The following is a 27,284-nucleotide window of genomic DNA, read 5'->3' as shown; positions in this document are numbered from 1 at the left end:
CACTGCCTCATCCACAGACTAGTAAAGCAGCATCCAGATCTTTTTTCTCTTAAATTCAGTCTAATTAAATTAAGAAAATATCTTTTTCAAAGCATGTTCTATTCATTTGATTAACCACAAATCTGTACATTTGTGTCATTGTTTTAAAAATCTATCTGGATTTATTGGTAATAATTCTTGATTTTAGCTGCTAGAGATAAACAGTGTGTGTACAGCTAGAGCTACGTAACCTACATTAATGAGATTTAGTCTGACTTGACTGGCATGCTGTTTTGCTGCCATTTAAGGCATACTGTTAAGTAGATATTACAAATGCGAGGCATTTTGTCTCCAGACAGCTTTTGTTTTCATCTGGTCTTTCGTGATTATATAAAGCATTTTTTCTACCAGAAATGTTGAGTACTCTTGATATGTTAAAATGTTTTTGTGTAGAACAAATGAAACATGGAGAGATAAATCTGGTATTTGTATTTAGAACTCACATTCCTTGTAATTGTTGTTTTTCTTAAGCTTTAAAATATCAGTGATTTGCTTGGTTTTCTGAGAGGAAAGAGTAATCCAGAGCCAAAATGCTTCTTGAGTAATTGATTAATATATGGAGCTATGCCTTGTGAGGCATGGCCGCACATGGAGAAAGAAGGCCAGGATAAGAGATGAATGGAAATCATGTTGTGATTGGCGCAATCTATAGGAGGGCTGAAGGATTGATCGATCAAGGTGACCAAAGTGATATGTGGCTACTACCTAGGTCTGAAAATGCAAATTGTTTTGATTGTTGAAGTACCAGTGGTAGTGCAAGTTTCCTCAATATGCCTCAACCTTGACCCAAAAGGATCCCCTTTCTGGGTGAGAGTGTAGTGCAATCTCCTTCACCTATTAAGCTCTTGGCCTTTTTCTAGCAATTACCAGCAAAGCTGTCAGTGACAAATGTAGCATTAGATATTTGTAATTTGGACTCCTCGGAACTGGACCAAGACTAATAAACTCATATCACAATATAAATATTTTAAAAGAGACTTGAAGGTAATATTCCCCCCACTATAGGACAGACTCTCCACCTTATGGAGGTACACAGGGGTGCAAGGTATAAGGACTGGTCAGAATTGCATTCCCCATTCTCAGTTGAATGCAGGAATTGTTTTGTCCAAAGGGAGCAGGGAGGAAGCAGGCTATGGCCTCAGTCCATTTATGCTTATTGGAACAGAACAATGATCATATGGGAGCAGACCAAAGTCCATCTAGTTCTGTAACCCAGTGGTTCCCAAAGTTTTTACTAAAGTGAACCACCAACTGCATTTAGTCTGTTGGGTTTTTTTTGCGACCAACTCTTACATCTATGCACCCTCACCACAACCCTAATCTGAGCCTTGTGTGGAGGGGAGGCTCCCTGGAGTAAAGGGTGTTTGGAGAGCGAGCCCACCCCACAATCGCCATGCAGGGGCAGCTCTTGTCCTTCAGGATTGGGCCTGGCTCTTAGCTCTGGACATTGCCACTTGGCATATCTGATTGCAATGCCAGTCAAGTTTGGACAGGCCACCCCTCCATCATGATGAAGGGTCAGGACATATTTGAGTGAGTGGCATTGTGACCCGTGCATCAAATCACAACATTCTGAATGGGAAGCAAGGACCAACCCTGCAGGAAAGGAGCCACCTGTGTGGGATTACTGCAGGGTGGGCTCACTCTCTGGAGCCTCAACTGTGCACTAGATTAGAAGAAGTGTATTTTGTCTAACACCTCGCAACCCATCTAAAATCTTCCTGCAATGCACTCCTGGGTTGAGATACGTCATTTGGGAAATACTGCAATAACCTGGTACTGACAGTGACAAGTACCCGCTGCTTCAGAGAAAGGTGCAAGAAGCCTTGCAGTAGGCAGTTAAAGAATAATCTGCCCTTGGAGGGTGAAGGTAGGACCAGTGCAGTGGGAAGAATAGGCCTATATGCACTAAAAGGTGGTAATAGCAGGCATGCTCTCTGGGTGTGCTGGAGGAGTTCAGCTTGGCATTCTACCTCCTAGATGCTTTGCAGTGCTCCTCAAGGGGCAGTGCAGCTCCATTCTCCCCTTTACTTTGGGCTGCACTTAAGTAGCATGATCAAATCTGTCATACTTTCTTCTCTTAAGTATTGCTAAAAGCAGAGAGAGATCACTAAGAGATCATTTTTAATTTCTCTGGATTTTGTAATTATTAATAATAATATTTATAATGCCATAGCACCTAGGAGCGTTAGTCATGGATATGAACCCCATTGTGCTAGGTGCCGTACAAACATTGAACAAAAAAGATTATTTGTGCCCCAAAGAGCTCATGATCTAAGTAACAAAGCAATTTTCATATTTCCCAAACAAATTTTTCATGGAATTTCACTATACCTAACTTCTGACTACATCACACGAAGTATGGGCTCAATACTGCAATCTGGTATGAGTAAGAACTGCTCAATGGGAAGAAAAGGGTGCTGAATCGGTCCCTAACCATATCTGATGTCACTGTAGGCTTACACTAACAATAATCAAAGAAGCAGAAAGAAGCATTGTTAGGGAGTCTGATTGGCGGAGAAGATGGGAGAGCTGAAAGGAAAGGAGAACAGTTTGTTTGGTCTTGGTCATGCTCTTCCAGGAAGGATTCTCATGCTAGAAGATACAGACTGCTTCTGAAAAATATACCTCTCCTTGTGTAGCATTAGCACAGGAGAAAAACTTTGCCCTGGCTGAGCACACTTGAATCTGAAGAAATTACTTTTTCAGCATTCTGAACAGAAGCAATAGAGAAGTGACCAATGAACATAAGAATATAAGAGCTGCCATATTAGGTCAGATCATGGTCCATCTTGCCCAGTATCCTGTCTCTGACAGTGACACATACCAGAGCTTCAGGGAGAGTGTACAGAACAGGGTTTTTAAATGAGTGATTCATCCCTGATTTCCACTCCTTATATTTCTGGAAGTCAGAGGTTTAGGGTTACCCCAAGCATGTGGTTGCATCCCTGACCATTTTGGCTGATAGTACTTCCTCTTGTTTGTATTAAACCAGCAGCCTGTTAATATCATCGGGTGGCCCCTTGGTTTTTGTATTGTGGGAAAGGGTAAATAACACTTCTCTATTAACTTTTTACACACTGTTCATGATTTTATAAACCTCTATCATTTCCCCATTTAGTCATCTCTTTTCTAAGCTGACCAGCCCTAATCTTTTTTGCCTTTTTCTTTCTCCACATTGCTGTTCTGATGAAGTGGGTATTCACCCACGAAAACTCATGCTCCAAAATGTCTGTTAGTCTATAAGGTGCCACAGGACTCTTTGCTGCTTGTTTCTACAACTGTTTTCTGCTCCTTCAGAGCTATAATGAGACACAATAAGCCACTAATGATGTTACCAAAATGTGTACTTTCTGTGGGACACTGAGGTCAGTGGAAGTTAAGGGCCACATTCTGCCATTTGTATTCAAGTTGAGTAGTACCTTACTCCATAAATAAGCCTATTAACGGGCCCTGAAATGACAACTTCAGAAATCACTAGTCTGGGGTACAAATCGGCCAGGATTCCTAAAGAAAATGGGATGATTTCATCTTTGGAGAGAAGGCAATGGGGAAAAATTGACTTGGGCCAGATATTCCAGTCCACTGTTCTAGCTTTTGTCATGGCTTGTTAGCCAAAGGTCAGGGAACTGCAATTGGCTCCCTGTGGATGTAATTCAGATGTAGTGAAAAATCAGGGCCTTTATTCAAGCCCTTCAGAAAATGGGCTTTTTTATTCCTGTGGAAAATTTTGATGTTTCATCAAAAAATCCAAAAACCAAAATATTATCTCTGAAAACTGAACTTTTTGATTCACAAATGCTACCATGGTGCATCATGGGAGTTGTAGTTTGGAAGGTTCATTGTCCTCTGTAGACTGGGATCCCTGGTTGGACCACATCTCTCATGATGCTCTGCAGTCTCCCCATATGGCACTGGGAGATAGTTGCATCTTGGGAGTCCCTGGGCATTGTGCATGATGGGAGAGATAGTCCTGTTGGGAAGCCTGACCTATAGAGGAGAGTGTGAACATGAAGACACTGAACTATAACTCCCATGAGACACCGCTACTGATATCCAAATCTAAATATTTCTGCTTTGGGGCACATGGTTTCTGATAAAAAATTGAAATTTTCTATAGAAAGCAGAAACTTTTATGAAACATTTCGTTTAGTTAAAATCCCTGTTTTCTGTCATAACAGTTTAAATGGAAAATTTTTGATCAGCTCTATCTTTTTCTCCTCTCTCTCTCTCAAGCCAGTTACTGTTGGGGGAATTCTGTGCCATTGCACAATGTAGAATTTTGCAGAAATTAATGTTGGGTATGCAGAATTTCCTTCCCCTCCCCCACCAGAAATGGGCTGCAGAGATGTTGGCCACCACTAGGGGCTGCTGGACCTGGCAGAGCCCAGCCCATAAATAGAAGACAAGGTGGGGGGGGGGGCGGTACTGGATGGGGAGGGAATCAGCAGCTGCAGTTCCCAGCATGCCCTGAAGGAAGCAAGCAAGCAAGCAGTGGTGTGCAGGAAACTCCATGCAAGCCTGGGACCCAGCATCAGGCTGTTTCTCCCTCAGAATCCCTGGGCTCTAGAAGGTTAGTGTCTCTGAGTGTCTGGTCCAGAATGGGGCCCACAGCTGGGCTCTGGGGGGTAGAGAGTGTGAGTGTGTCAGCTGAGGGAGACTCCATGACTGGCTTTGTGACGGAGGAGGTGTGAGTGTCTGGTCCTCCGGCTGGGCTTTGAGGGGAAAGGGGGCAGAGAAGCAGGAACTAGGCTGTCATAGGGCAGTAGTTCCCAAACTTTAACAGCCTGTGCACCCCTTTCACTAGCACATAAAGTCTCGCGAACCCCCTCTTAAAAATGAATATTTCCAGGGATTTTCTCCTGTACCTGAGTATAAATTATAAAAGCAGTGATCTTGGAAATATAAAATTTGTTTTTAAGACATGCTTATTACACACTATTTATTATTAATTATTTATCATTACAGTATTTTTATTACATTAAGAAAATGGCAACACTCTTCCAAGATCTCACTTTTCCAAGATCTCACTCAAAAGGGTTCCTCCTACACAAGCATTCAGGTCTTGAGCAGTCCAGACAAACAGCACACGTTACAAAAAAGCTTAAACTTATTCTTCATAATAATTTTAAAAACAATACTAGCTGCCTATTTAATTTTAAAAACAGTAGAAAATATTCACCTCTCTTTCCATTTCTTAAAAGGAGTCTTGAAGTCTAAATCTCGTCAGTGTAATTGATATGCTTGCTTTCATCTGCTTAGCTCTTGGAAATCCAGGGGCTCTGGGCTGCTGGCCCTGTGCTGCCCGGGATCCCTAGGGACAGCTCTGTCCGCCATTAGGGAGTTTTTTCCCGAGAACCCCCTGTAACATTTCACAAACCCCCGGGTTCACAAACCCCAGTTTGGGAACCACTGTCATAGGGGTTTCTTTAATTCTCTACTCCTAGGGGAATTTTTGTGTATGTCTGTATTGTTACAAAATATAGTTGCTGACAGTTATTTTGAAACAAATTACCAAAATAATTGAAACTGGCGTCATTAAATAGTGCTATTTTGACAACTGAAATTTGCAGAATTTTGCAGAATTTTAAAATATTGTGTGCAAAATTTTCAATTTATTTGGTGCATAATTCCCCAGGAGTAAGCCAGTGTAGGGCCTGATGTAGTCTCACTGAACAGAAAATCAGTTAGAAAATCTCATGACTTTGGACACTGTCCACAGTATCCATCCTTTCACTCAGCATTCTGATTTTGGCATTAGACTCCATGCAGAATCCAACACTGCAGCCACTGCCCCTTGATCAAGTGGTTGAGTTTAAGCCAGTAGATAAATGGGAGGACATTTCCAGTGTGAGAGGCTGGAATCCAGTGATAGTGGATAGGGCTCCAGTCCAAAGCCCATTGACGTCAATGAGAGGACTCCTGTTGAGTTCATTGGACTTTAAATCAGGATCCAGGTGAGTGTCTAGTGCTGCAGAATGAGAGGCAGATGGTGTGGGGAAATGCTAAGGTTTGAGAGTACTGAGTTAGAGATTGGGAAGAGATGTGAAGATCAGAGACACACTATTTCTTAAGTTACAAGGTTCAGTTAATCTGTTTTCTGAAAATCACACACATTACTGGGAATAAAATTAAGTAATGAAAGTTAAATTGCAAAACATGTAATTTACCTGGAAAAATGCTTTAAATGTACTTTGAATATATAGAATATATATAAATCACCAGTCAAATTTCTCTGTTTTTTTTCCTTGTGAGATTAATTTCTTCCTATCCTCATTTCTCCCACTTCTGGCTTGTTAGTCAAAAAGTGGAAGACTCTGAAATAAACTAAGACACCCACAGCCATGGAAAACCTGAGACTTTAAAAAGTGTACCTCAGTTAAAAGGTGTGATTTTTAACATGTCTGTGTGTATATTTTACATAATGTTGGGGTATGATATAAAGGTTTTATCAGTATGAATTTTGGATGACTGCATTGTTCACAAGTGGTATGATATATACATATGAAAGCCATATATGTTCCAGAAAAAACAACTTTGGAATGTTTGAAAGAGCTACTTTACCGTGATGCTAACTTCTCTTGGCTCAGAAAGAGAAACAATTAAAGCTAATTTTAAAATACTTCTGAAAATGACTGGGAATAGCTTTTCTAGACTCACAGATGTAAAACCTTTCAGAATCCATTATCTTGGGTCCTTTCAGGGCTAGAAGTGAGTGTGAGGTCCCGTTGGGAATCTCCCTTTTCCAGTGGTAATAAGCTCTGTTTTCCAGGCCTGGGGGATATAAGATAACAGACTTTAATGTTTGACATTTTAAGTCTTAAAGCTGTTGTTGATTCTGAACTGAATCTTGCCTTTCTTGAAAGCTGGGCAAGGTAAAATTTTTGGGGAGAGAAGGATAAAACATTTTCCAGATAGGTTGTTTTAAATAAAATGGTCACTGTTTGAAGCTGCTCAGGGATTTGGAATGGTAAATACAGCCTGGGGAGAAGGATTAGTAAACAGGGCTGCTGACAGTCAAAAGTACATGGCCCATTCATTTATCACATGGCTTTACAATTTATCATATGGTATTTCCGCTACATATGTAGTGATTGTGTGTCAATATGTGTATGTATATGTTATATGGACAGATCCATGGGCCAGCTCTGATTCCTGTGCTGTGTGAACCTGTCTATTCAGGATTAGTCTCTCATGATTAGGATTTGGGTGGTCTGATGTAGTGGTCAGAGCAGGAGTCAGGGGCTAGAGGTCAGGCTGGGTCAGGATGCAAGAACCTGGAAAAAGCCAAAGGGCAGACTGAGAGTCAGGTGCCAGGCCAAATCAAGAGGTCAGAGTCAGGGAGCAAGTGCAGAGGATGCATCCTAAACCAGGGGAAACCCAGTTGCACAGACAACTTCCTGTTCTTCTGCTTGTTTAAAGAGAGGCAGAGAATCAATCCAGACTCCTGGAGTTTGGCCTATCAGATAACAGGACTGGAGTCTTCTGCCACAGTTGAGCTTGAGTTCTGGTAACTGTTAACAGGGACTGAGTAGTGGATTATCACATACTGTATCCTAAGCACCTTCTGGACTGAGGTTCAAGACCCATGCTATGGACATAGACTGAGCTTGTACACATATGAAAGCCATGATATGCCAGTGAGTTTAGTCACTGTAGCAGGGTGCTGGTGCAAAAGCACCTAATTACCCCTGCTCAGCCAGCTCCAATCAGGGAAATAGACTGGGGCTGGTGAAACAGACCTGATGCTTTGCCTGGGGATTGGCTCTACCTGTGAGCCTGACAAGCCAGCAGTTACAAGGGCTGGGAGCCAGATGCAAAGCCAGCCAGGGAAAGGTCAGACTTCTAGCTGTGGGCTGACTGCAGGAAAAGAGGGAACTATCCCTGTAAGCCTTGTATATAACTCAACACTGGTGGTGGGAGAACTGTGTATGTGTAAATAAAGCCACGGGTGCTGCATAACTGAAAGCCTCTCTGCTCTTCATTGGGACAGCCAGTGGGCTCTGGAAGAAGGGCGTGACAGAGAACCTGTCACAGTCACTCTTGCTTTGAATTGGATTATTTAAAAAGAATGCAAAAGTGACAGGAACTCTTTTGTTGTGCATTTTTGCATTGTTCCCCTGTCTTTCCCTCTACTTACTAGAGGGGAAAATTCAGTGTTGTGGTGGGAAAACACAAATTTCATGTGAATTACACAGCAGAACTGACTTGCATGATTTTCCTGTGCCCCATTCAAGCCATGACATGCTAGTTTATATGAGGAGTAAGTCATTACTCAATAATGCTGTTTACATTGTGGCTGGCCCATGTGCAGGTGTGCAAGGAAATGGAAGTTGTAAGGCATTTCCATTCCCTGCCCATATCTGTGTAGCTCCCTGTTTGTGTGCCCAAGATGCTAGGCACTACAAATGGGGAGGTGAGGTGTAGGGCCATGGTCTTGCACCCTGCATTGAAAAGCAGAGAAGAGGGCATGCTGCAGTCTCCTAACAAGCATATCAGTGTGCGTATACTGATTGTGTGCCAGAGAGCTGTGACATTGCCTCCTGGAACACATACCATAGTCAGTGGCTGATCAACACAACTGAACATTTTCGATTTGCTTGTGAGAAAGGCTAAACTTTTCTCGTGTTGCTGGCCAGCCCACCAGTTCTCTTGGCTGAGCAGGAGATATGGGTGGCTTTTTGCTGGTAGGGGTAGCAGTCTGGGTACCGCCAGTAGAATCAAACCCAAAATAGCTTAATGGGACTCATGGAAGTTTAACAGAACCCAACATTCATCTGTCCGGTGGTGCACCCTGAATCTTATTTTTCTTCCTGTCCTCCAAATCCATCTGCCCACAAAAACAAGGGCTAATGCACCATACAATCTCAGCTTCTCTACTGTATGACAGGCTCTCAAGGAGAAAGCCAAGCATTCGAGGTGCTTGGTTCCGTGGTGGGTTGGGGAATGATTTTTTGTGTGTCTGTCTACTCAAAAGAATAATTTACATTTTATGTAGCATGTTTTGTACCTTAGGGCCCAAAGTGCTTTATAATTCTGTATTCCTAATTCAGGCACATTTCCCATTGGTTTCAGTCCATATATACTCCTGGGGGAATTCTGCACCACTGCACAATGCAGAGTTTTGCAGAAATTAATGTTGGGCGCACATAATTTCCTTTTTCCCCCAGAGAAATGAGCTGCAGAGATGTTGGCCACCACTACAGGCCACTGGACCCGGCAGAGCTCAGCTCACAAATAGAAGACAAAGCCAAGAGTGAGAGGGAACTGGATGGTTCCCAGCAGCTTCACTTTCCTGCACACCCTGAAGTAAGGAGGCAGTGGTGTGCAGGAAACTCCATGCAAGCCCAGGACCCAGCATCAGGCTGTTTCTCCCCCTGGATCCCTGAGCTCTGGGAGGGTAGGGTCTGTGAGTGTCTGGGCTGGGGGGGCCTGCAGCTGGAGGGTAGGGATAGGAGGTGTAAGTGTCTGAGATGGGGCTGGGGTATGGCTGTGCTGTGGGGAGTAGGTGGTGTGAGTGTCTGGACCAGGGGAGGGAGCCCACAGTTGGCCTCTGGGGAGGAGAGAGTGTGAGTGTCTGGCCCCCTGGCTGGGCTCTCGCGGGGAAGGAGCACAGAAGCAGGAACTGGGTTCTCATAGGGGTTTCTTTAACTCTCTACTCCTAAGGGAATTTTTGTGTGTGTCTGTATTGTTACAGACATACTTGCTGACATGTATTTTGAAATAAATTATCAAAATAATTAAAACTGGCATGATTATGTAGGGTTATTTTGATAAAATTTGCAGAATTTTGCAAAATTTAAAAACGTGTGCAGAATTTTTATTTTTTTGGTGCAGAATTTTTAATATTTTGGTGAAGAATACCCCCTGGAGTACATATAATATTTCTGCATATACATGAATCACTTAACCCTCCATTGAAATTCACCCAGTTCTGGGTAGCAGTAACAGTAGATGATAGATAGGATACTGTTCTTAATTTGCAGTCTAGGTTCAATGAAATTTCATGAAGAAATTAGGTCAACAGAATGTAATTACCTAAAGTGGAATCTCTGAGGGCATTGGGATTAACATCTTAACCCTTCTGAAAAGTATCTTCTCACAGATATGATACAGGCAGGCAGAGCAGTAATGGTATGATTTCACATGATTCAAAAGAAAGCACCTGCCAGCTTTGACATTTCATATATCATTCATTGGTCTGAAGTATATCTCTCTTTTTCTCTATCCTTACCATTGTTATATGTTGCTTTGAGAATCCCAGTTTGTTGTTTTTTAAATTGTCCACCAGCATCTGTGTTTATTACACACAAGAAAAAAGTTACCATGAGGTGAGATAACTGAGCTGTGCTGATTAAGAACAAAAGTGTTATCTTTACATATAGGTGACATATAAGGAAAAACCTGTGTGATCATTTTCAAAGTGGGGAAGGGACAGTGGGAGTTTGTCTTCGATGCAGCCACAACAAATATATTGTGAAGAGGAGATCAGAATTATAAATGTAAGCAAGATAGGCTGATAGAAATACAACACATCATAATTTCTTATTTGTAGAGGCCCCAATCAGGGATCAGTTCTCCATTGTTCTAGGTACGCATTCTAGTGTAGTAATGTGGTTACACCTGTGCAACCTACTTTCTTCCAGCAGAGGAAGGATGATCCAGTAGTTAAGTCATTATCTTGGGATTTGGGATAAGGAGTTCAGTTCTCTGCCACAAACTTCCTGTGTGACCCTGGGCAAAAAGTCACTTAGTCTCTGCTATCCTTAACTCTTCATCTGAAAATGGGATAATATACTTCTCCACCTCCTTGGTGAATTGTCAGAGTAAATAAATTAAAGACTGTAGTGTGCTCAAATAGTGTGGTAAAGGGGGCCATATAAGTACCTAATAGACAGAATTTGCTCCAGTGTGTGCTTCCTCTGTGTAGTCTTCAAAATGTAAGCATGGCCATTTGCCAGCATGTAAAAGAAAATTTGTCATGAGCACCATGTCAAGAATGGAATCTGTGTCAGTGCAATAGTGTTGATCACCTACAATTGTTGAAATGTGCCCAACAAGCTTTAAAAGCATTATTCCTATTCCATAAATAATTCCTCCTAGTATCTATGCAACTCAGTTCAGCAGATGTCTCTGTAAATCTGAATGGCCGAATGAGACTGTATTTTCATTTAAGTCACTGATGTTCTCTCTTCTTTCAACAGGGTGCTTTTCAGGAGACAGTGATCACTTCTTGGCAATTCATCAGCGAAAGAGTGGGAAACCTGTATTTATTTATCACCATGTCCAAAGTGTTGAGAAAAGTTTGGATTCAGACAGCCAGAAGATTTATAAACACAATTTCCATTCCTCTTCCCATGCAAAAATAAGCAATCTGCACCCTGCAATAATTGTTAAATCAACAGTCCCTAGACGTGCTTATGACCCATCCCTCAATCTATTAGCTATGACTGCTCAAGAGCCGGAAGTGGAAAATCTCCCGATTCCAGCAACCAATGTGATTGTTGTGGTAAGTGGCTTTCTCTAGGTCTTGATATTCCTTCATGTGCATTTTTATCTGAGGTACTGTAATACAGCAGGCACTCACCGCCACAGCGTTGTCTGCTGGTCAGTCTGGGAATTAGCTCATTCCAGCCTCAGAGCGCCTCCTTCTGGCCAGTGTTTCTCCCTGGTTACCAGCCTCTTGTCTCCACCACCTCTGGCCCCATGTCCGTCCCAGACCCCAATGCCCCTTACCTTAGGGTACTGCCCCGCAGCAGTGCCCCACACACTCTGGGTCTCCCCTCCTCAGGGGAACCCCCAGCCCCCACCTATACCCACCTTGCCTCAGTGGCTACTGCTAGTCTTCATCTAGCCCCTTTGCTCAGGGGCAAATTGCAGTCTGCAATGACCAGTCATCATTGGCTCAGGGTTTAGATCTGCTGTCTTTCCCTGCAGCCCCAGTACCTCCTTAGGCCTTCCTGCCAGGCCTCAGCCTGGAAGGTAGCAAGGCCTGAACTCCCCAGCTCAGCCTGCCCTTTCCCCAGCACTGCTCTGTCAAAGGTACCCTCTCTCTCCCAGGCAGCTAGGTCCTGCTACTCACAGCCCTCTTATCAGGGCCAACTCTAGCCAGCTACTCAGCTGGCCTCCCTCAGCTGCTCTCATCCTTTTATCCCAGAGGTGGGGTAACCACCCCTTTACAGATATCCAAAGTTCATATTTCTACTGCATGAGCTATGCCACTTGCAGTCCTCACTTTGGCCTCCTCATTCAAGTAAAACTCCCTGTGACACAGTAGTAGCAGCAGCACCCTGATCAATGACCTTGCTGCAGCATTAACTGAGCACTTTCTGTTGGGGCATTGTAAGCACCTGAGTGGTAATTACTGAGCTAATGATGTATTTGGGAAGATATAAGTGTCAGTAGTTACAACAGGAAGCCAGGAGGAGCTCAGATCGTTAGCTGTACTGAAGAGGGAGGCTGTGTGGAATGCTCCCACTCTGAGATGCCTGTGTTACGTTCTGTTGGTAAAAGAATGGAGGAACAAAAAATACACCTGGGAAAAGGAGAACATCCTTGGCATAGTAATAACTGTGAGGCGATAGAAACAGGCTAGGCAGCACAACATACTGGGTAGCTGAGAGAGCACTCTGTGAGACTCCCATTCAGTAAACCCTGCCATGATGTGTGTGATTGGCAGATAACTAGACAGGCAGAATTTGTCCCTAGGTAGTTAGGGAACATGTCTTTGCTTCAGGTGTCTTGAATACTTTTCTCTGTGCTTCTCTCTTTGAAGTTGCTCTGCCACGCAAAGTGGTAGAACCCCCATTGTTGGATGGGTTTTAAAATTAACGTGAAAAAAGCACTAAAAATGTACTCTAGGGAATAATCCTTCATAGTCAGGGAGATAAATTGATGATCTAACAGGTCTTTTCCATCACTTCTATGATGTGTTGCATAATTCCATAATTATGGTAAAGCAACTATTTTAGAACTCTCATGTCTCCTATGTGGCAGTCAGGAACCCCTGAGTAGCATTTAACTGGGGTAGTCCTCTGTCCTGTAGATGAAGCAGCATGCACTGCTTAATTGGAGACCCAAGCAGGCAAACTTTGACAGGCAGCAGCTTTACCAGGAGAGCTAAAAAGAAACTCCTTCCCCTGGCAAGGTAATAGGAGCTGTGGAAAACTTTTCTCAGTGGCAAATTAGCAATCTTTTTCTCTGGATTACCGACCTATCTGCTGGGGATTTCCATGGGAGCTAGGCTGGGGAGAAGGAAGCCTTAGGCCTGGTCTGCACTAGTCTGTTATTTTGGAATTAGCCAAGTTAATTCGAAGAAAAAAAATGATTCTGTCCACACGACCAAACCATTTTTTTTCAATTTAAAGGACTCTTTAATCCAATTTCTGTACTCCACCTCAGCAAGTGGAGTAGCGCTTAAATCGAGATCACAATCCCAGGTTAAAGGTATTGTGGATGCATTTCGAAGTTATTGGCCTCCGGGAGCTATCCCAGAATGCTCCCTTGTGACCGCTCTAGACAACACTTTCAACTCCGATGCACTAGCCAGGTGGGCAGGAAAAGCCGCAGAAACTTTTGAATTTTATTTCCTGTTTGGTCACCATAAGCACTGGTGACCATCAACACAGTCCACCATCACAGGCGACCATGCAGAGTCCACCATCACAGGAGATCATGCAGTCCCGGATTCGCAGACAAGCTCCAGCATGGTCTGAATGGGAGGTACTGGTTCTCATCAGATGTTGGGAGGTAAGTCTGTTATGGCAGAACTACATTCCAAAAAAAGGAACACAAATACATACACTAAAGTCTCCAGGGCCATGATGGAAAGAGGCTACTCCAGGAACACAGAGCAGTGTCGTACAAAAATCAAACTCAGGCAAGCGTACGAAAAAGCCAGGGAGGCGAATGGGCACTCTGGGTCACAGCCCCATACATTCCACTTCTACCGTGAGCTGCATGCAATTATAGGGGGTGACACCACCACTACCACACCACTGTCTGTGGACACCTGCAAGGGGGGAGTTGCACAGAGCGAGGAGAAAGAGTCATTGGAGGATGAAGAGGAGGAGGAGGAGGACAGTGCACAGGCGGCAAGTGGGGAATCCGTTTTCTCCTCTAGCCAGGAACTATTCTTAACGCTAGAGCCAATAGCCTCCACCAACTTCCAAGGTGGACCATGACCCTGGAGAAGGTACTTCTGGTGAGTGAGAGCCTGATCGGGAGCCACGCGGTGGGGGGTAGGAGGGATGTGTTGTGTGAAGCGATCATTGGATAGAGTCCACAGGCTCTCCTTTTATATGGCAAACCCACCAGGCATTGCTTGCTATGGGAAAGGGGACCCAGCCAGGGCCAGTACAAGGAATTTTTGCACCCGGGGCGAAACTTCCACCTTACGCCTCCCCTCGCTAACCTCGCTCCCACGGCAGCTAACTGAGCCCCCTACCTGGGAGCCTCCCCCCCTTCCCCCTGCAGCAGCTACTCCCCTCTGCAGCTAACCCCACCCAGGGAGACCCTCCCACCATGGCAGCTAACCTCGCCCGGGGAGACTCCCCCCCTCAAACCACCCTCCCGCCACAGCTAACAGTGCCCGGGGAGCCCACCCTAGCTCACCTCAGCTCCACCTCCTCCACTGAGCACGCTGGTGTTGCTCTAATTCTCCTCCCCTCCCAGGCTTGTGGCACTGATTGGAGGAGACTTATAGCTCTGAGGCCTGTGTGCTCAGCGGAGGAGGCACAGTGGAGGTGATCTGGGGCGGGGAGCGATTCCCCTGTGCCCCTCCTTCCCATTACTGCGGGCAGCCCTCCCCATGCTCCAGGTCACCTTCACTCCACCTCCTCGCCTGAGCAGGCTTTTAGGTGCCCCCAACCACTAGACGCCCTAGGCAGCTGCCTAGTTTGCTGGGCCCAGGGCTGGTGCAACCATTTAGGCAGTTTGAAAGCATTGAAATGAATGTAGAAGAAGCAGAACTCCGCATGCCCCTGGGCTGCCTGCAAGCTGAATTCTGTTGCCCAGCCGTGTGTGATAGCTTACTCATACCAAAGTGTCCCCTTTGTTCTCTGAAATGTATCTTTTAAAATACTACCCTCCCTTTTTCTCCTCCCGCAGATGCAAATGTTTCTGTCCCAGAGGCTGGTCCAGATTAGAAGGCGGAAAAAATGAACTCGGGACGACATGTTCGTTGAGCTCATGCAGTTCTCCTGCACTGATAGGGCCCAGCTGAATGTGTGGAAGCAATTGCAGAGTCCTGTAAAGCATTACAAGAACACGAAGAGATGAGGGAGGTACATGATGAGAGCAGGCAGAATGTTATGGTCAAGTTCATGGGGGAGCAAACTGACATGCTCCGCTGTATGATGGATCTAATGCAGGAAAGGCAGCAAGACCACAGACTGCCACTGCAGCCCCTGTATTACTGCCCTCCCTCTCCCCCAAGTTCCATAGCCTCCTCACCCAAATACCCAAGAACGCGAGGACGGAGGCTACGGGGACCCACACGCTCAACCCCAGAGGATCGCCCAAGCAGCAGAAAGCTGGCATATGCAAACTTTTGATTTGGTTTCTGGACTTGTCCTTCCCTCCTTCTCCACCTCCCTAACCCAATACCCTCCCTCCCCTGGTCTACCTTCAGATTTTTCTCAATGTGTTGTGCAACAAATAATAAAGAACAGTTTTTAAACAATTTTGACTTTATTTCCTTTACATATATGGGCACAGGTAACTTCAAGAGAAACAAACACAACTGTCACACCATACCCTGGTTAGTCATGAAACTGGCTTTCAAAGCTTCTCTGATGCACAGCGTGCCCTGCTGCGCTCTTCTAATTGCCTTGTTGTCTGGCTGTGCGAAAATGGCCGCCAGGCGAGTTGCCTCAACCTCCCACCGCGCCATAAATGTCTCCCCCTTACTCTCACATGCATTGTGGAGCTCACAACAAGCAGCAATTACAATTGGAATATTGGTTGTGCTGAGATCTAACCAAGTCAGTAAGCTGCACCAGCGCGCTGTCAAACATCCAAATGCACACTCTACCACCATTCTGCATTTGCTTAGCCTATAGTTGAGCTGCTCCTTACTACTGTCCAGAATGCCTGTGTACGGCTTCATGAGCCATGGCATTAAGTGGTAGGATGGGTCCCTGAGGATAACTATTGGCATTTCAACATCCCCAACAGTAATTTTCTGGTCTGGGAAGTAAATCCCTTCCTGCAGCTGTTCAAAGAGTTCCTGAAGATGCAAGTGTCATGCACTTGTCCCAGCCATCCCACGCTGATGTTGGTGAAACGTCCCTAGTGATCCACCAGTGCTTGCAGCACCATGAAAAAGTACCCCTTGTGGTTTATGTACTGGCTACCCCCGTGTGCCAGGGCCAAGGTAGGGATATGTGTTCCGTCTATCACCCTGCCGCAGTTAGGAAACCTCAGCGCATCAAAGCCCTCCACAATGGTCTGCACATTTCCCAAAGTCACTACCCTTGATAGCAGCTGGTCAATGATTGTGTTGGCTACTTGCAGCACTGCAGCCCCCACAGTAGATTTGCCCACTCCAAACTGATTCCTGACTGATCGGTAGCTGTCGGGCATTGCAAGATTCCACAGTGCTATGGCCACTTGCTTCTCAACTTTGAGGGCTGCTCTCATTCTGGTGTCTTTGCACTTCAGGGCAGGAGACAGCAAGTCACAAAGTTCCATGAAAGTGGCCCTGTGAAAGTTTCGCAGCCACTAGGAATAATCCCAGACCCGCAACACTATGCGGTCCCATCAATCTGTGCTTATTTCCCAGGCCCAGAATCGGCGTTCCACGGCATGAACCTGGCCCAATGCCACTATGATCTTCCAATTGCCACAAGCCGTGCTTCTAGGAACATCTGTGTCCATGTCCTCATCAGTATAGTAATTGCACTGTCGTCGCTTCCTCGCCCGATTTTGCAGGTACTGAATATACTGCTGGATAATGTGCGAAGTATTTAAAATGGTCAGAACTGCAGCGGAGATATGAGTGGGCTCCATGATTGCTGGGCTATCGTGCCTGCACGAGTAATCTTGAAGAAAGGGCATGAAACGTAGGAGGCCTGTTTGGTTCAAGATGGCCGATAAAAGGCAGTAAGTGGTTTGTCTTCTGTAGCTTTCATGGAGTCGAGAAGCTCGCTAGAGCTGCAAGAGTGGGAGAGCAGAGTTTGTGGCGGAAGCTGTGAAGCTCAGGTCACAATGGCCGAAAAATGGCTGGGAATTGTTGTCGTCTGTAGCTTCCATGAGAGCCCAAGACCGACAACATGGAAAAAGTGGTGAAAAGTGTGCGTCTCAGTTCACGATGGCCGAAAAATGGGGGGAATTGTTGCCATCTGGAGCTTCCGTGGGAGCCCAGGACAGACAACATGGAAAAAGCTGCGAAAGCTGTGTGGCTCAGTTCACGATGGCCGAAAAATGCTGGGGAATTGTTGCCTTCTGTAGCTTCCGTGGGAGCCCAGGACAGACAACATGGAAAAATTAGCTAGCGATGCAAGAGCGGGAAAGCAGAGTTTGCGGCGGAAGCTGTGCTGCTCAGTTCATGGTAGCCGAAAAAAGGCAGGAAATGGTTAGATAAAAGAGTAGATAGAAAGACAAGAGGACATGCAAGGTGGATTCATAGTACCAGGAGACAGGTGGTGCACCGTACTGCACCGTCTGCTGGCAGTATGGCATCTGCTGTAGCTTTCACAGAGGGAGGAGTGAGTGACGGCGCACACCTAGAAACACCTGTGAGAATGTTTTTGCCCCATCATGCACTGGGAGTTTAACCCACAATTCCAGTGGGCAGTGAGGACTGCGGGAACTATGGGATAGCTTCCCACAGTGCACTGCTCTGACATTCGATGCTAGCCTCAGTACAGTGGACACACTCGGCCAAATTCATGAGCTTTAATGGGGACACACAACACCGAATGTATAAAGTCGCTTCCGAAAATTCGAATAGAAAAAGTTCAAATTAATATCATACTGTAGACGTACCCTTTGATAGCAAAGTGCCAATGAAACAACTCGGTGACTATCACAGGATGGAATAGTCCCTAAGCTGCTGCTCCCTGCCATACAGCCAGTGGAACCATGTAGTCACTTATCCACCAGGTTCACCTCAGTCCTCCCCTCCTGCTCCATATTAGGTGTGGAAATACTCTTTCTGGAGCTGTTCTCCGTGGCATACACAGGGGCTGCACACCTTTGAGGAGCTACCAGCAGGCAGCAGGAGTTACCACCATTCTGCCCCCCACCCCTCATACAGTAGAACCGAATGAGACCTAGGACATAGATCTCTCTCTCTCTGACCAAGGAGGAAGCAACTAGATTTTCTCTTTATTATCTAATTTACAAAATTCAGAAATTCACAGTGGGTCTCCTGGTCATTAGTGTGAATTAATAAAATTCAGCTATAATTGTATAACTAATGGTAACAACCAGTATATGACTAATTCTGTAAATTGTTTTGCAATACTCTTTTATGAAAGATTCTAGATTAAAAAACACAAGCATTTTTGTACAGTGTGTTGGCATCTTAGCACAGAGAACGTTTCAAAATGAAGATTCCTGGCTAGGCCTTGGCTATTGGACTCCTGCTAGACATTCCAGGTGCATATGGGTTGTTTTGCTGATGAATGTACCAAGTATTTGTGCATATTTGGTTGAGGTAAATGGAATGCAGGTAGCTGCTGGAATCACAGAAGATGAAGAAGAGAACCAGAAGGGGCTAATCTGGATTTATGAAGAGTTTTAGATTTTAACTATCAATTGCTATTAATATATTTCCAGAGAATTAGCATTTAAGGGCCGGATTCTGTGCTGATTTGCATCCTATGCAACTCCAGTTTGGTGCTAGGTGTGTAACATACGCAGTGGACAAGAGTCAGCCTGGTGTTATGCCAGTTGCATATAGAAGTGAGCTTGAGCAGCTCCAAGTGCTGACAACTTCACTTCACTGGAGGAATGTCAGCTGTTAGCGCAGTACCAATAGGGAGTGGTGCTGGTCAGGTAGGAAGAGTAGCCAGGCCTGCTGATGGATACATTGTTTCAGTGTGTCCTCAGCCAGTAGGTTTCCCATTAAAAAGTCTAGCTGTGAATTAAGGCTTCTCTCCCTTCCCTTGCCTCCAAACTAGCAGATGCCAGGCAGCACTGCTTGTCATCCTCTGAAGGCGAATCCCCCACATGAATACAGCTGCCCATACAGGTGTAAGCAAATTAAGCCCCATATGTATGGTATGTATAGTACCATTCATCTTAAAAGGTAATAGAACCTTATGGGGAGCTTGTATGAATTCTGGGAGATGCACAAGTCTCACATCAGGATGGAGAGACCACACAGAATGATCAGAGGGAACCCTATGCTTTCAAATGGATGGCCTCCTAGTCACTTCAAAACCTGAATAACACAGGTTTTCAGTTGGCAGTTCTTATATTACTGTCCTATTAAATGTACATTAAGAGACCTTAGTCGAGAGCCTTGCTGCCGCATTTGTGCTATGAAGAATCTACCACTGTTCAGAGACCTTCTGTTCTGACCGAGAACCATTTGTGCTCTAGGCACAACAGTGTGATTTGAGCAGCCTTTACTAAGACAGCCTTCACTAAGCTTTCTCTGGGAGTGTCTGAGACTGTTATTTTAATATTGTCTTTTAGCATGAGGTAGTCAGAACAGTATATCTCTTTCTGTAGAAGTGCTGAGAGATTCAACATCCAAATAAGCTTAATCATACTGTAAGAATTTTTTTGACAGATGCCTTCCACCATTGGGCAGCGCTTCCATTGCAAAGTGCCTGTTGGAATTCAATCAGACATCTGCTATTTGTGGGGTTTTTCACATCTGAGTTTTCTCCTGTGATTTTAATGCTAAATGAATTTCTGCGTTAATGACATTTGAAAAGGATTTGGTTTGTTTTGAATGCATTTATGGCATTCCCTTTCTGTCTATAACCAGCATTTGCTGTGTGTTGTGTCTTTCAGGTTTTGAGCATTTAGGGCAAACAGAAACATTTGGTGTATTGCACTTGCGGACCTTTTTTTGTTCCAGCCTTTAGCTATGTTGTTGGTTCCTCAATTTGAAAGGGCAATTGCTAGTGTTAATGCTTCCTGTAATCCAGTTACTTGCCTAATGCATGTTGTGATTTAGTAGGAAAGCTTGGAAAGGGGGGTTATTTTTTAACTAAATCCGTACGGTCACAGCTTATTGCAGAGAAGAAGGAACAAAATTCAGTCAAATTTCAGCAGTTTAAATTCCATTTTCTGCATAGTAGGGGCAGAGAAGAAGACTGACTGTACCAGGAATGTAGAATTATTAAAAGGTGAAATTCTATGTTAGAAAAAGACCCGCTAACAAACAACGTTTCACCCACATACAGCTGATTCCTTGAAGCATGTTGTGAAGCCAAGAATTCTGTGTGCAAAAGAGTTGTTTTGGGACTCCTTCAATAAAGGAGTTGCATTCATGAGTTATCTTTGTAATGAACCTGGGGAAATTGCTGTACATGTTTTTCTGGGGAAGGAAGAGGAGGCATCTATTTTCCAGGGGTAAATGTTATATAACTTGAGGCTTTCTATCACAGGAAAATGCTTGCCTTATCTTATGCTTCTAGTGTTTTTGTTTGTTTTTAAGGAACAATAGGGGCAAAACAAATGCTTTTACAGGGGCTTTGACTGTTGTATAACTATGCCTCACAGACTCAGTCTATTAGGCCGTTATGTTCCTTTTAGCAATACCAGAAAACATATGAGAACAGCTGATTGATGGTTTTATGTCAGGGATTACTTGTTTCTCGCAGGGCTATATTTTAAGTGCCCTATTCACTAGGGTTTAATTTGTAACTGGAAAAGCTATTTATTTATCAAACAAAATGCATATTTTGTGTGAGAGTTTGTTCATTTCACTGTTGCATCTCTAAACTAAGATACAGTTATTCAGAGTTTTGCATGTGTAAAATATATGCTCAAGGTGAGTGCCACCAGGTTCAATGCAGTACACAGAAGACAGAAATAGTACATGGATAAACACTTATTTATTATTAAAGATGCGGCTGTCCGGCACACTTCTGTGTAATTTAAACCGGGTTTTGGGGGAACTTGGAGGAAAAAGTGAAGGACTAATTGCATTGATTAGTCAGGTTAGCGGGGGGCCTACAGGTGTCTTCTCAGAGCTGTGCCAAAGCTTGTTAACTCTAACATTCCCTTTCTGTCTATAACCAGCATTTGCTGCTTGTTTTGTCTTTTGGGTTTTAATCATTTAGGGCAAACAGAAACATTTGGTGTATTGCACTCGCTGACCTTTTTTGTTCCAGTCTTTTGCTATGTTGTTGGTTCCTCAGCTTGAAAGGGTAATTGCTTATTCAGTCCTAAGTCTCTCGCAGATTGACTAACAAATGCATTGTGGTGTTTGATTGGTTTTGTGATGCCGATAAATATCCACTAGAGATTGAGCTAAGACTATCAGATGTATTTTCACTTGTTTCCTACAAAGATTTTTGCCTTCAGATTTCGGGAGGTGAAAAGCTAATGCATGTGGTCATTGCATTCACTCTTTTCTTTCTTTCTTCATCTCTTGCACACCTTATTCACAAATGCCAAAATCTGTCTGACCCTTAATTTGTACCATGCTCATCACTGTAAAGTCATGTACCTTACAAAATAATAGATTCAATGAACATGAATCTCCTCTTAACTGCATTCATTTTACATTAGTGTAACTAACCTCCACTGACTTTATTGGAGTTATTCCCAATTAACACCAGTGTTAGATAAAAATCAGCCTTCATATCAGTGATTACCTGTAGACTTTAGTTTCCCTTTATCTTTGCGGGTGTAACGCCAATAGACCCCGATTGTCGGGATTGAACCAGGGCCTTTGGAACTTAGTGCATGAGCAAAAAGCCAACTGCCTATTAGCTAAGGCTGTAGAGCAGACTCATTTAATTCTCTCTAAGTAGTCTCAGTGCCACTAGCTGGGACAGAATATCACACCCAGAAGGTGTGTGGGTTACATACTTCCCCTAGCTGAGGAAGCACGTCCTGAGCTTGAGAGACTTCTCACTTGAAATGCTGACAGACTCTGGTTGTCGGCAGGCAGGATTGAACCAGGGACCTCTGGAGCTTAGTGCATGAGCCTCTACTGCATGAGTTAAAAGCCACCTGACTGTTAGCTAAAGCTGTAGAGCAGACTCATTTAATTCTCTATAAGGGAGTCTTGGTGCCACTAGATGGGACATGACAGCACACCCAGAAGGTGTGTGGGTTACACAGGCGCAGGTAAGATTGCTGGGAATTTCCTTATCTCCTGTTCTCATGCTTCTCTCTCCACTTCCAAGAAAAAGACAGAGCAATGTGTTTGTGTGTGTGTGTGTGTGTGTGACTTGCATTTTGTAGACTGACAGGCGACGGCTCAAAGTTCCAATTATGTATCCAAGAATTCCTTTTGTGTGACTGGACTTAAGTCAGTACAGGAGCCTGGAGCACTGTTTGCTTTGTCCTCATCTCTCTGGCTCTAAATTCTGTTGCAGGTATGCTTAATCCTCACTGAGGAAAAAGTCTGCTAACTCTCTGTGGAGTGTGCTGGATACTGGAATAAAACTGAAGGCCGTTTGGGTTTGCCAGCTGCTTATAGTCTGAAATAGTTCTACAGCAATATGGCAACCCCTATGACTGATGAGAGAGGATCTCTGCCCCAAGCCATAGTTTTTGGTGCTGGGCTGAAAGAATTAAATTCCTTGTGCTGTAGCTTTTCCATACCATCAAGTGTGTTTTGTTATCAGCAGTTGAGTCTCCTACCTCTTAGGGCATTTGAGAACCAGGAAGAGCTGTGGTCTGGCTAAACTTTTTAGGTGGGTATGGAAATCTGGACATTCTCTCTCCACAGTGCACAGCTCCCGTAGGTGGTAGGTTTGAGATGGAATCCTTCCATGAAGCTGTGGAGCTGCATTGTCACCATTACTCTAGCCTCCTCTCACAATTACTGTCACTGCCTCTCCTCTAGTCACCCCAATACTCATGTTGCCTCCGTGTCAATTCATACACAATTCAGTTGTTGAACTCTACTTTCCTTGCTTGTTGATCTGCCCATACCTCATAAGCACATGCATCCTCTGAATGCTTCTGTTGCTTCCCCATTTCCCACTGCATCAAGCTCAAGCTTCTTGCCCTCACCATCAAGGCCCTTTATAGCTCTGCTGTTCCCTTCCTATATGCTCTTGTGTCTTATTGCATTTCCCCACCACATCCACTCTGCTAATGTTGCCTGCTTTTCTAATTCTTCTTCCCTTCTTCCAAGTCATGCCTTCTATATGGAATGCTCCCTCTGAACTAGTCTATAAGGCTACTACACTCCTTCAAATATCTCATTGAGTCCCACTTTTGCTGGTATACCCGCAGGAAATCAGCCAGCCAAATGGGTTAGTCCGGGGGAAGCCCAGCAACAATATTTGTCAATGATTTGGACTTGTAATTGTCCCCACTCAGTGGGGATGCTGGAGTGCTGTGGTAACAAGCCTTTGTTCTGATTTACTATGTGTAGAGCTGGCTAAAAACATTTTGTAAAAACTTTTTATATTTTTTAAAGGACTTTTCCCCCCACCCCCTCCGAAACATTTTTTGTGGAAAAAAATACATTTAGAGTGAACTTTTCCCATTAAAAAGCTCAGATAATTTCTCTGAAATTAAAAAAAGCCTTGTTTTATTTTGAGATGTTACCAGAAAACACTTACCATTTCCCCCCAAACAGCTCCAAGTTTGTGGTATTGTGGCAGGTATACTGTTATCCAAGGGCTAGAATTGCAAGTGTTTCTGCATCTAGGCCCTACCCCCTTGATGAGTCCCAGTAAAGTACTCCAATAATGGCATCTGCCAACAGGCTGCCCAGCATCTTCTGGCTGTCCTAGACTCTTCCTTCTCCTGTTTGCAGGCTGTTCCCTAGTATTCTCCTGCTACCGTTGGGTCCCTGGCCTCGAGCCTGCTACTGCTTATGAGAAGCAGCATCTGGCTGTCTCTCCCCATCCTAATTCCCTTTGCTACTTCCTTTTGCTGCTCTCTAGGCGTTGTAGAGTTCTCTCCTGGCAAGACATTGAACTGGTTAACACAGAGCTGACCAATCCCTTTCCCTTCAGCTGGTTCAAGGATGAGGGAAGGTATCAAATAATGAGCCAGTATGTTTATTACAGAATATGTGAAAATATGGAGATGGTTACTGATACCCTCCTTCCCCTCTTCCCGCTCCATGTTTGTCCCATTCCTGTGTCACATCTCATCCTAAATTAGACTGTAAGCTCTTTAAGGCATTAATAGTGTCTTTGTGTGTGTACAGCACCTAGCACAATGAGATCCTGATTCCAGCTGGGCATTTTGAGTGCAACTGCAATATGCACAGTATTGCCAACCTGAAGAGATCAAAAATCATGAGTCAGACCCTCAGAAGTTGAGGTCCCCCCCATCATGATTTTGTAAAAATCAAATTGTTTTTAGTTTCTTTTTACTTTAACTCACCTCTAATCCCCACGCCAATGTGTGTGTGTGCTAATTCCAGGTTTAAAGGTCAACTTTTAATGCACCACCTTCCCCAGACTGCTCAAGTGGAGACTCCATTTACTATCCCCTCACCCCTAGGATAGGGAAAATGCCATCCATTTCCTATTACTGTCTTGAGTCAGCAGCAACATTTCTCTGCCTCCTGCTGCTCTAGGTCTTTCTGCTTGGAACCCAGCAGCAGCAATTCCCTTACTCCCTGCCTCCAGCTCCTCCAAGGCCCCCTCTCTGCTATAGGCCCATATGTGAAGGCAGGGCAGGTTTGGGTCCTTAGCCATGAGGCTCTCACACAGAGCTTTGCCCAGCCTTGAAAATCACAGGATCAGAGAAAATTTTTGCACCATTGTGAGAACTCCTCCGGTGGCAGGTAGCAAAATCCTTTGGCTCGCAATCAAATAATGAGAGTGGGCAATGCTACCTCACTCCTCCCCCCAGGCTGAGGAGTTCCCAATATCCTACACCCCTGTTCAGCAAAGTGCACCAGGTCCACTGGCTCTAAGAACCCTGTAAAGAAGGGGCAGAACTTTCCTCAGAAGAGTGAAAACCTATTAATATGTAGAATGAAAAAGAAGGTAAAATGCAATGGTGCCCAGGAGAAATAGTCATCCATAAACTGGCAGCTTGGCCAACTGTGGGGCAAGAAGCTAAGCTTTAGCCTGCAAAGCATGACAGAAAGTCCGATGTCACTTAACATCTGAGTCCTGATATCGCAAGCTTAAGAAAAGTGGCACCATGGAGAGTGAAGGGGTAATAAAATATTGCATCTCAACAATGGCTTCTTGAAAGAGGCCTTTTGAGGGCTCAAATTGGTGAATGCTGAAAGAAATTAGATGGGTCCATTTGAGAAAAACGGATCTTTCATTTTTTAGATCATGTTCTTGTTTTTTGTTTGTTTAATGTGTCAGACAAGTATTGCACTGATCCATAGTGAAGTTCTGAGATGGCTTCATTATTACAGTGCTGAATTGCTAATGAACAGTATATGTTAGTCATACAGTAAGAAAGAGGACAATTTTATCAGTCACGTCCATTCATGTGATTGTAACCACTTTCCTGGTGCGTCTGCTTACATCTTTCTGCCTTGGGCCTGAATACTTTCTCTCTCATCAAACCTTCAAAACATTTTGCCCTCAAACCCTAAGTCCACACTCTAATAAAAGATTAGTGTTCCCCATTACTTATCCTTTTCTTGAGTAATTGTAGTAGGCATAACATATCTGCAGCATGCTTTACAAGTAGCCCTTAATAGCCTCCAGCTCCTTTCCAGCCCTGTCTTTCTGGGTTTTATTTGCACAAAGAAGTTTGGAGAGTCTGCATTTGTTGTCCTCATTTGCTTTCTGCTTTCTTCTGTATGCTTCAGCAGGGATAATTGCATGCTGAAGCATTGTCATGGCATTATGTTTCCTGTCAGTCTTTGTGGAAGATGTCAGAAAAGATTCCGAGGTAGTAATGTGAACTAAAACCTCCGCCGGGCACATTTATTTTAATTTTGTCATCTTTCTTGGAAAATGTTAATGGGAGGCTAGTGGTGGGATAGTCCAGAATACAAAATTCTTCAACTGATTAGCTTAGTGCTGGGAGTCTGAAAAGGGTCACCCATAATAATCTGAGTATAGTTTCTGTTTGTTTTGTGCAAAACTCAATTTGACACAAAAGTGGTAATCTCTTTCTTTCTAAATGCTCAGCTCGGCATCCTGTGTGAAATTACCAAGTTCTTCTTCACTTTTCCTTCATTTCTTACTAAGGGAAACTCCCATTGAAGTTACTTGGAGATTTTAATGAACATAAATTAAATGGAAGCTGAGTAAGCACTTCAAGATTGGTCCTCTGGTTGTCTTTTGAATTTTGCCTTTTATTTTTTTTCTTAAAGGTGAACTGTAAAAAAACCACAAACAAATGTTTAGATTGTAATTACTAGCTCTATGTGTATAAATAGTGGGGGCAGGGTGGTCTCAGTCCATAAAGGGAGTGGGCATCATGGACCCACACTGCACTGGGGCTCCCCGTGTGCAACTTTGTAGGGGCCACACAAGGCCAAGGGAGGGGACAGAGGATCTGCTGTTTAGCACTTCAGGGTCTTCTTCCTTAGCACTCATTGCCAGGGCATATAAGTGGTATAGAGAGCCATTTTAGCCATTGGGCTTCAGTAGTCTTTGGGAAGGTAGAGGGGAGTAGATTGCCTTTCATCCTGCACCTGTGCATCTACCTAGTGCCTACCCTAGCTATTTGGGTTGAGGATAAAGATTTGGTTGTAAGAGTAAATACAAGAGGTAGGTCGTCTTGTCCCCTCCCTTGGCCTTGTCCGTTCTCTTACAATGCTGTACCTAAGGAGCCCGGGTCTAGCGTGGTCTATGCTTCCGGCCTCCCAAATCCCTTGTGGATTGAAACCACACTGCTTCGCTGTAAAAGAGAATCTTGCATGGCAGTGGAGGCAGAGTTTTACCCTTGGTGAATAAATCAAGTGCATATTCCAAATGGTTTTATATCTGCCACGATCTGAGTTCAGTGTTTCTCCTGCAAGAACTGATGACCCCACCACCCCCTAAAACAGAGTAAGGGAAGCAGCATTCTGCTGTATGAGGTTCCATATTGCTATATCCACACTACAGGTGCTGAACAATCCTAACTCACAAGTGAATGAGATCCCCAAAGGCACTCAGTATAATGAGCCCTCCCCCCCCAAAAAATACCATCAGTCTTGAATAAAAATATATGGC

General features: G+C 44.2%; 1 protein-coding gene across 2 annotated transcripts in view; it reads left to right on the top strand.

Moving 5' to 3' along the window:
• Positions 1-27,284, top strand: part of PTPRR (protein tyrosine phosphatase receptor type R) — a 238,935-nt gene that overhangs the window by 8,017 nt on the left and 203,634 nt on the right. For both annotated transcript variants that reach the window (XM_050935224.1, XM_050935215.1), the window contains exon 2: positions 11,244-11,548. In XM_050935224.1, coding sequence (XP_050791181.1) covers positions 11,244-11,548 — 305 coding nt within the window. The remainder of the gene's footprint in view (positions 1-11,243; positions 11,549-27,284) is intronic.

The sequence above is a fragment of the Gopherus flavomarginatus genome, chromosome 1 (assembly GCF_025201925.1).
Source record: "Gopherus flavomarginatus isolate rGopFla2 chromosome 1, rGopFla2.mat.asm, whole genome shotgun sequence".
Classification (NCBI taxonomy): Eukaryota; Metazoa; Chordata; order Testudines; family Testudinidae; genus Gopherus; species Gopherus flavomarginatus.
This window is presented reverse-complemented; position numbering and strand designations above follow the sequence as displayed.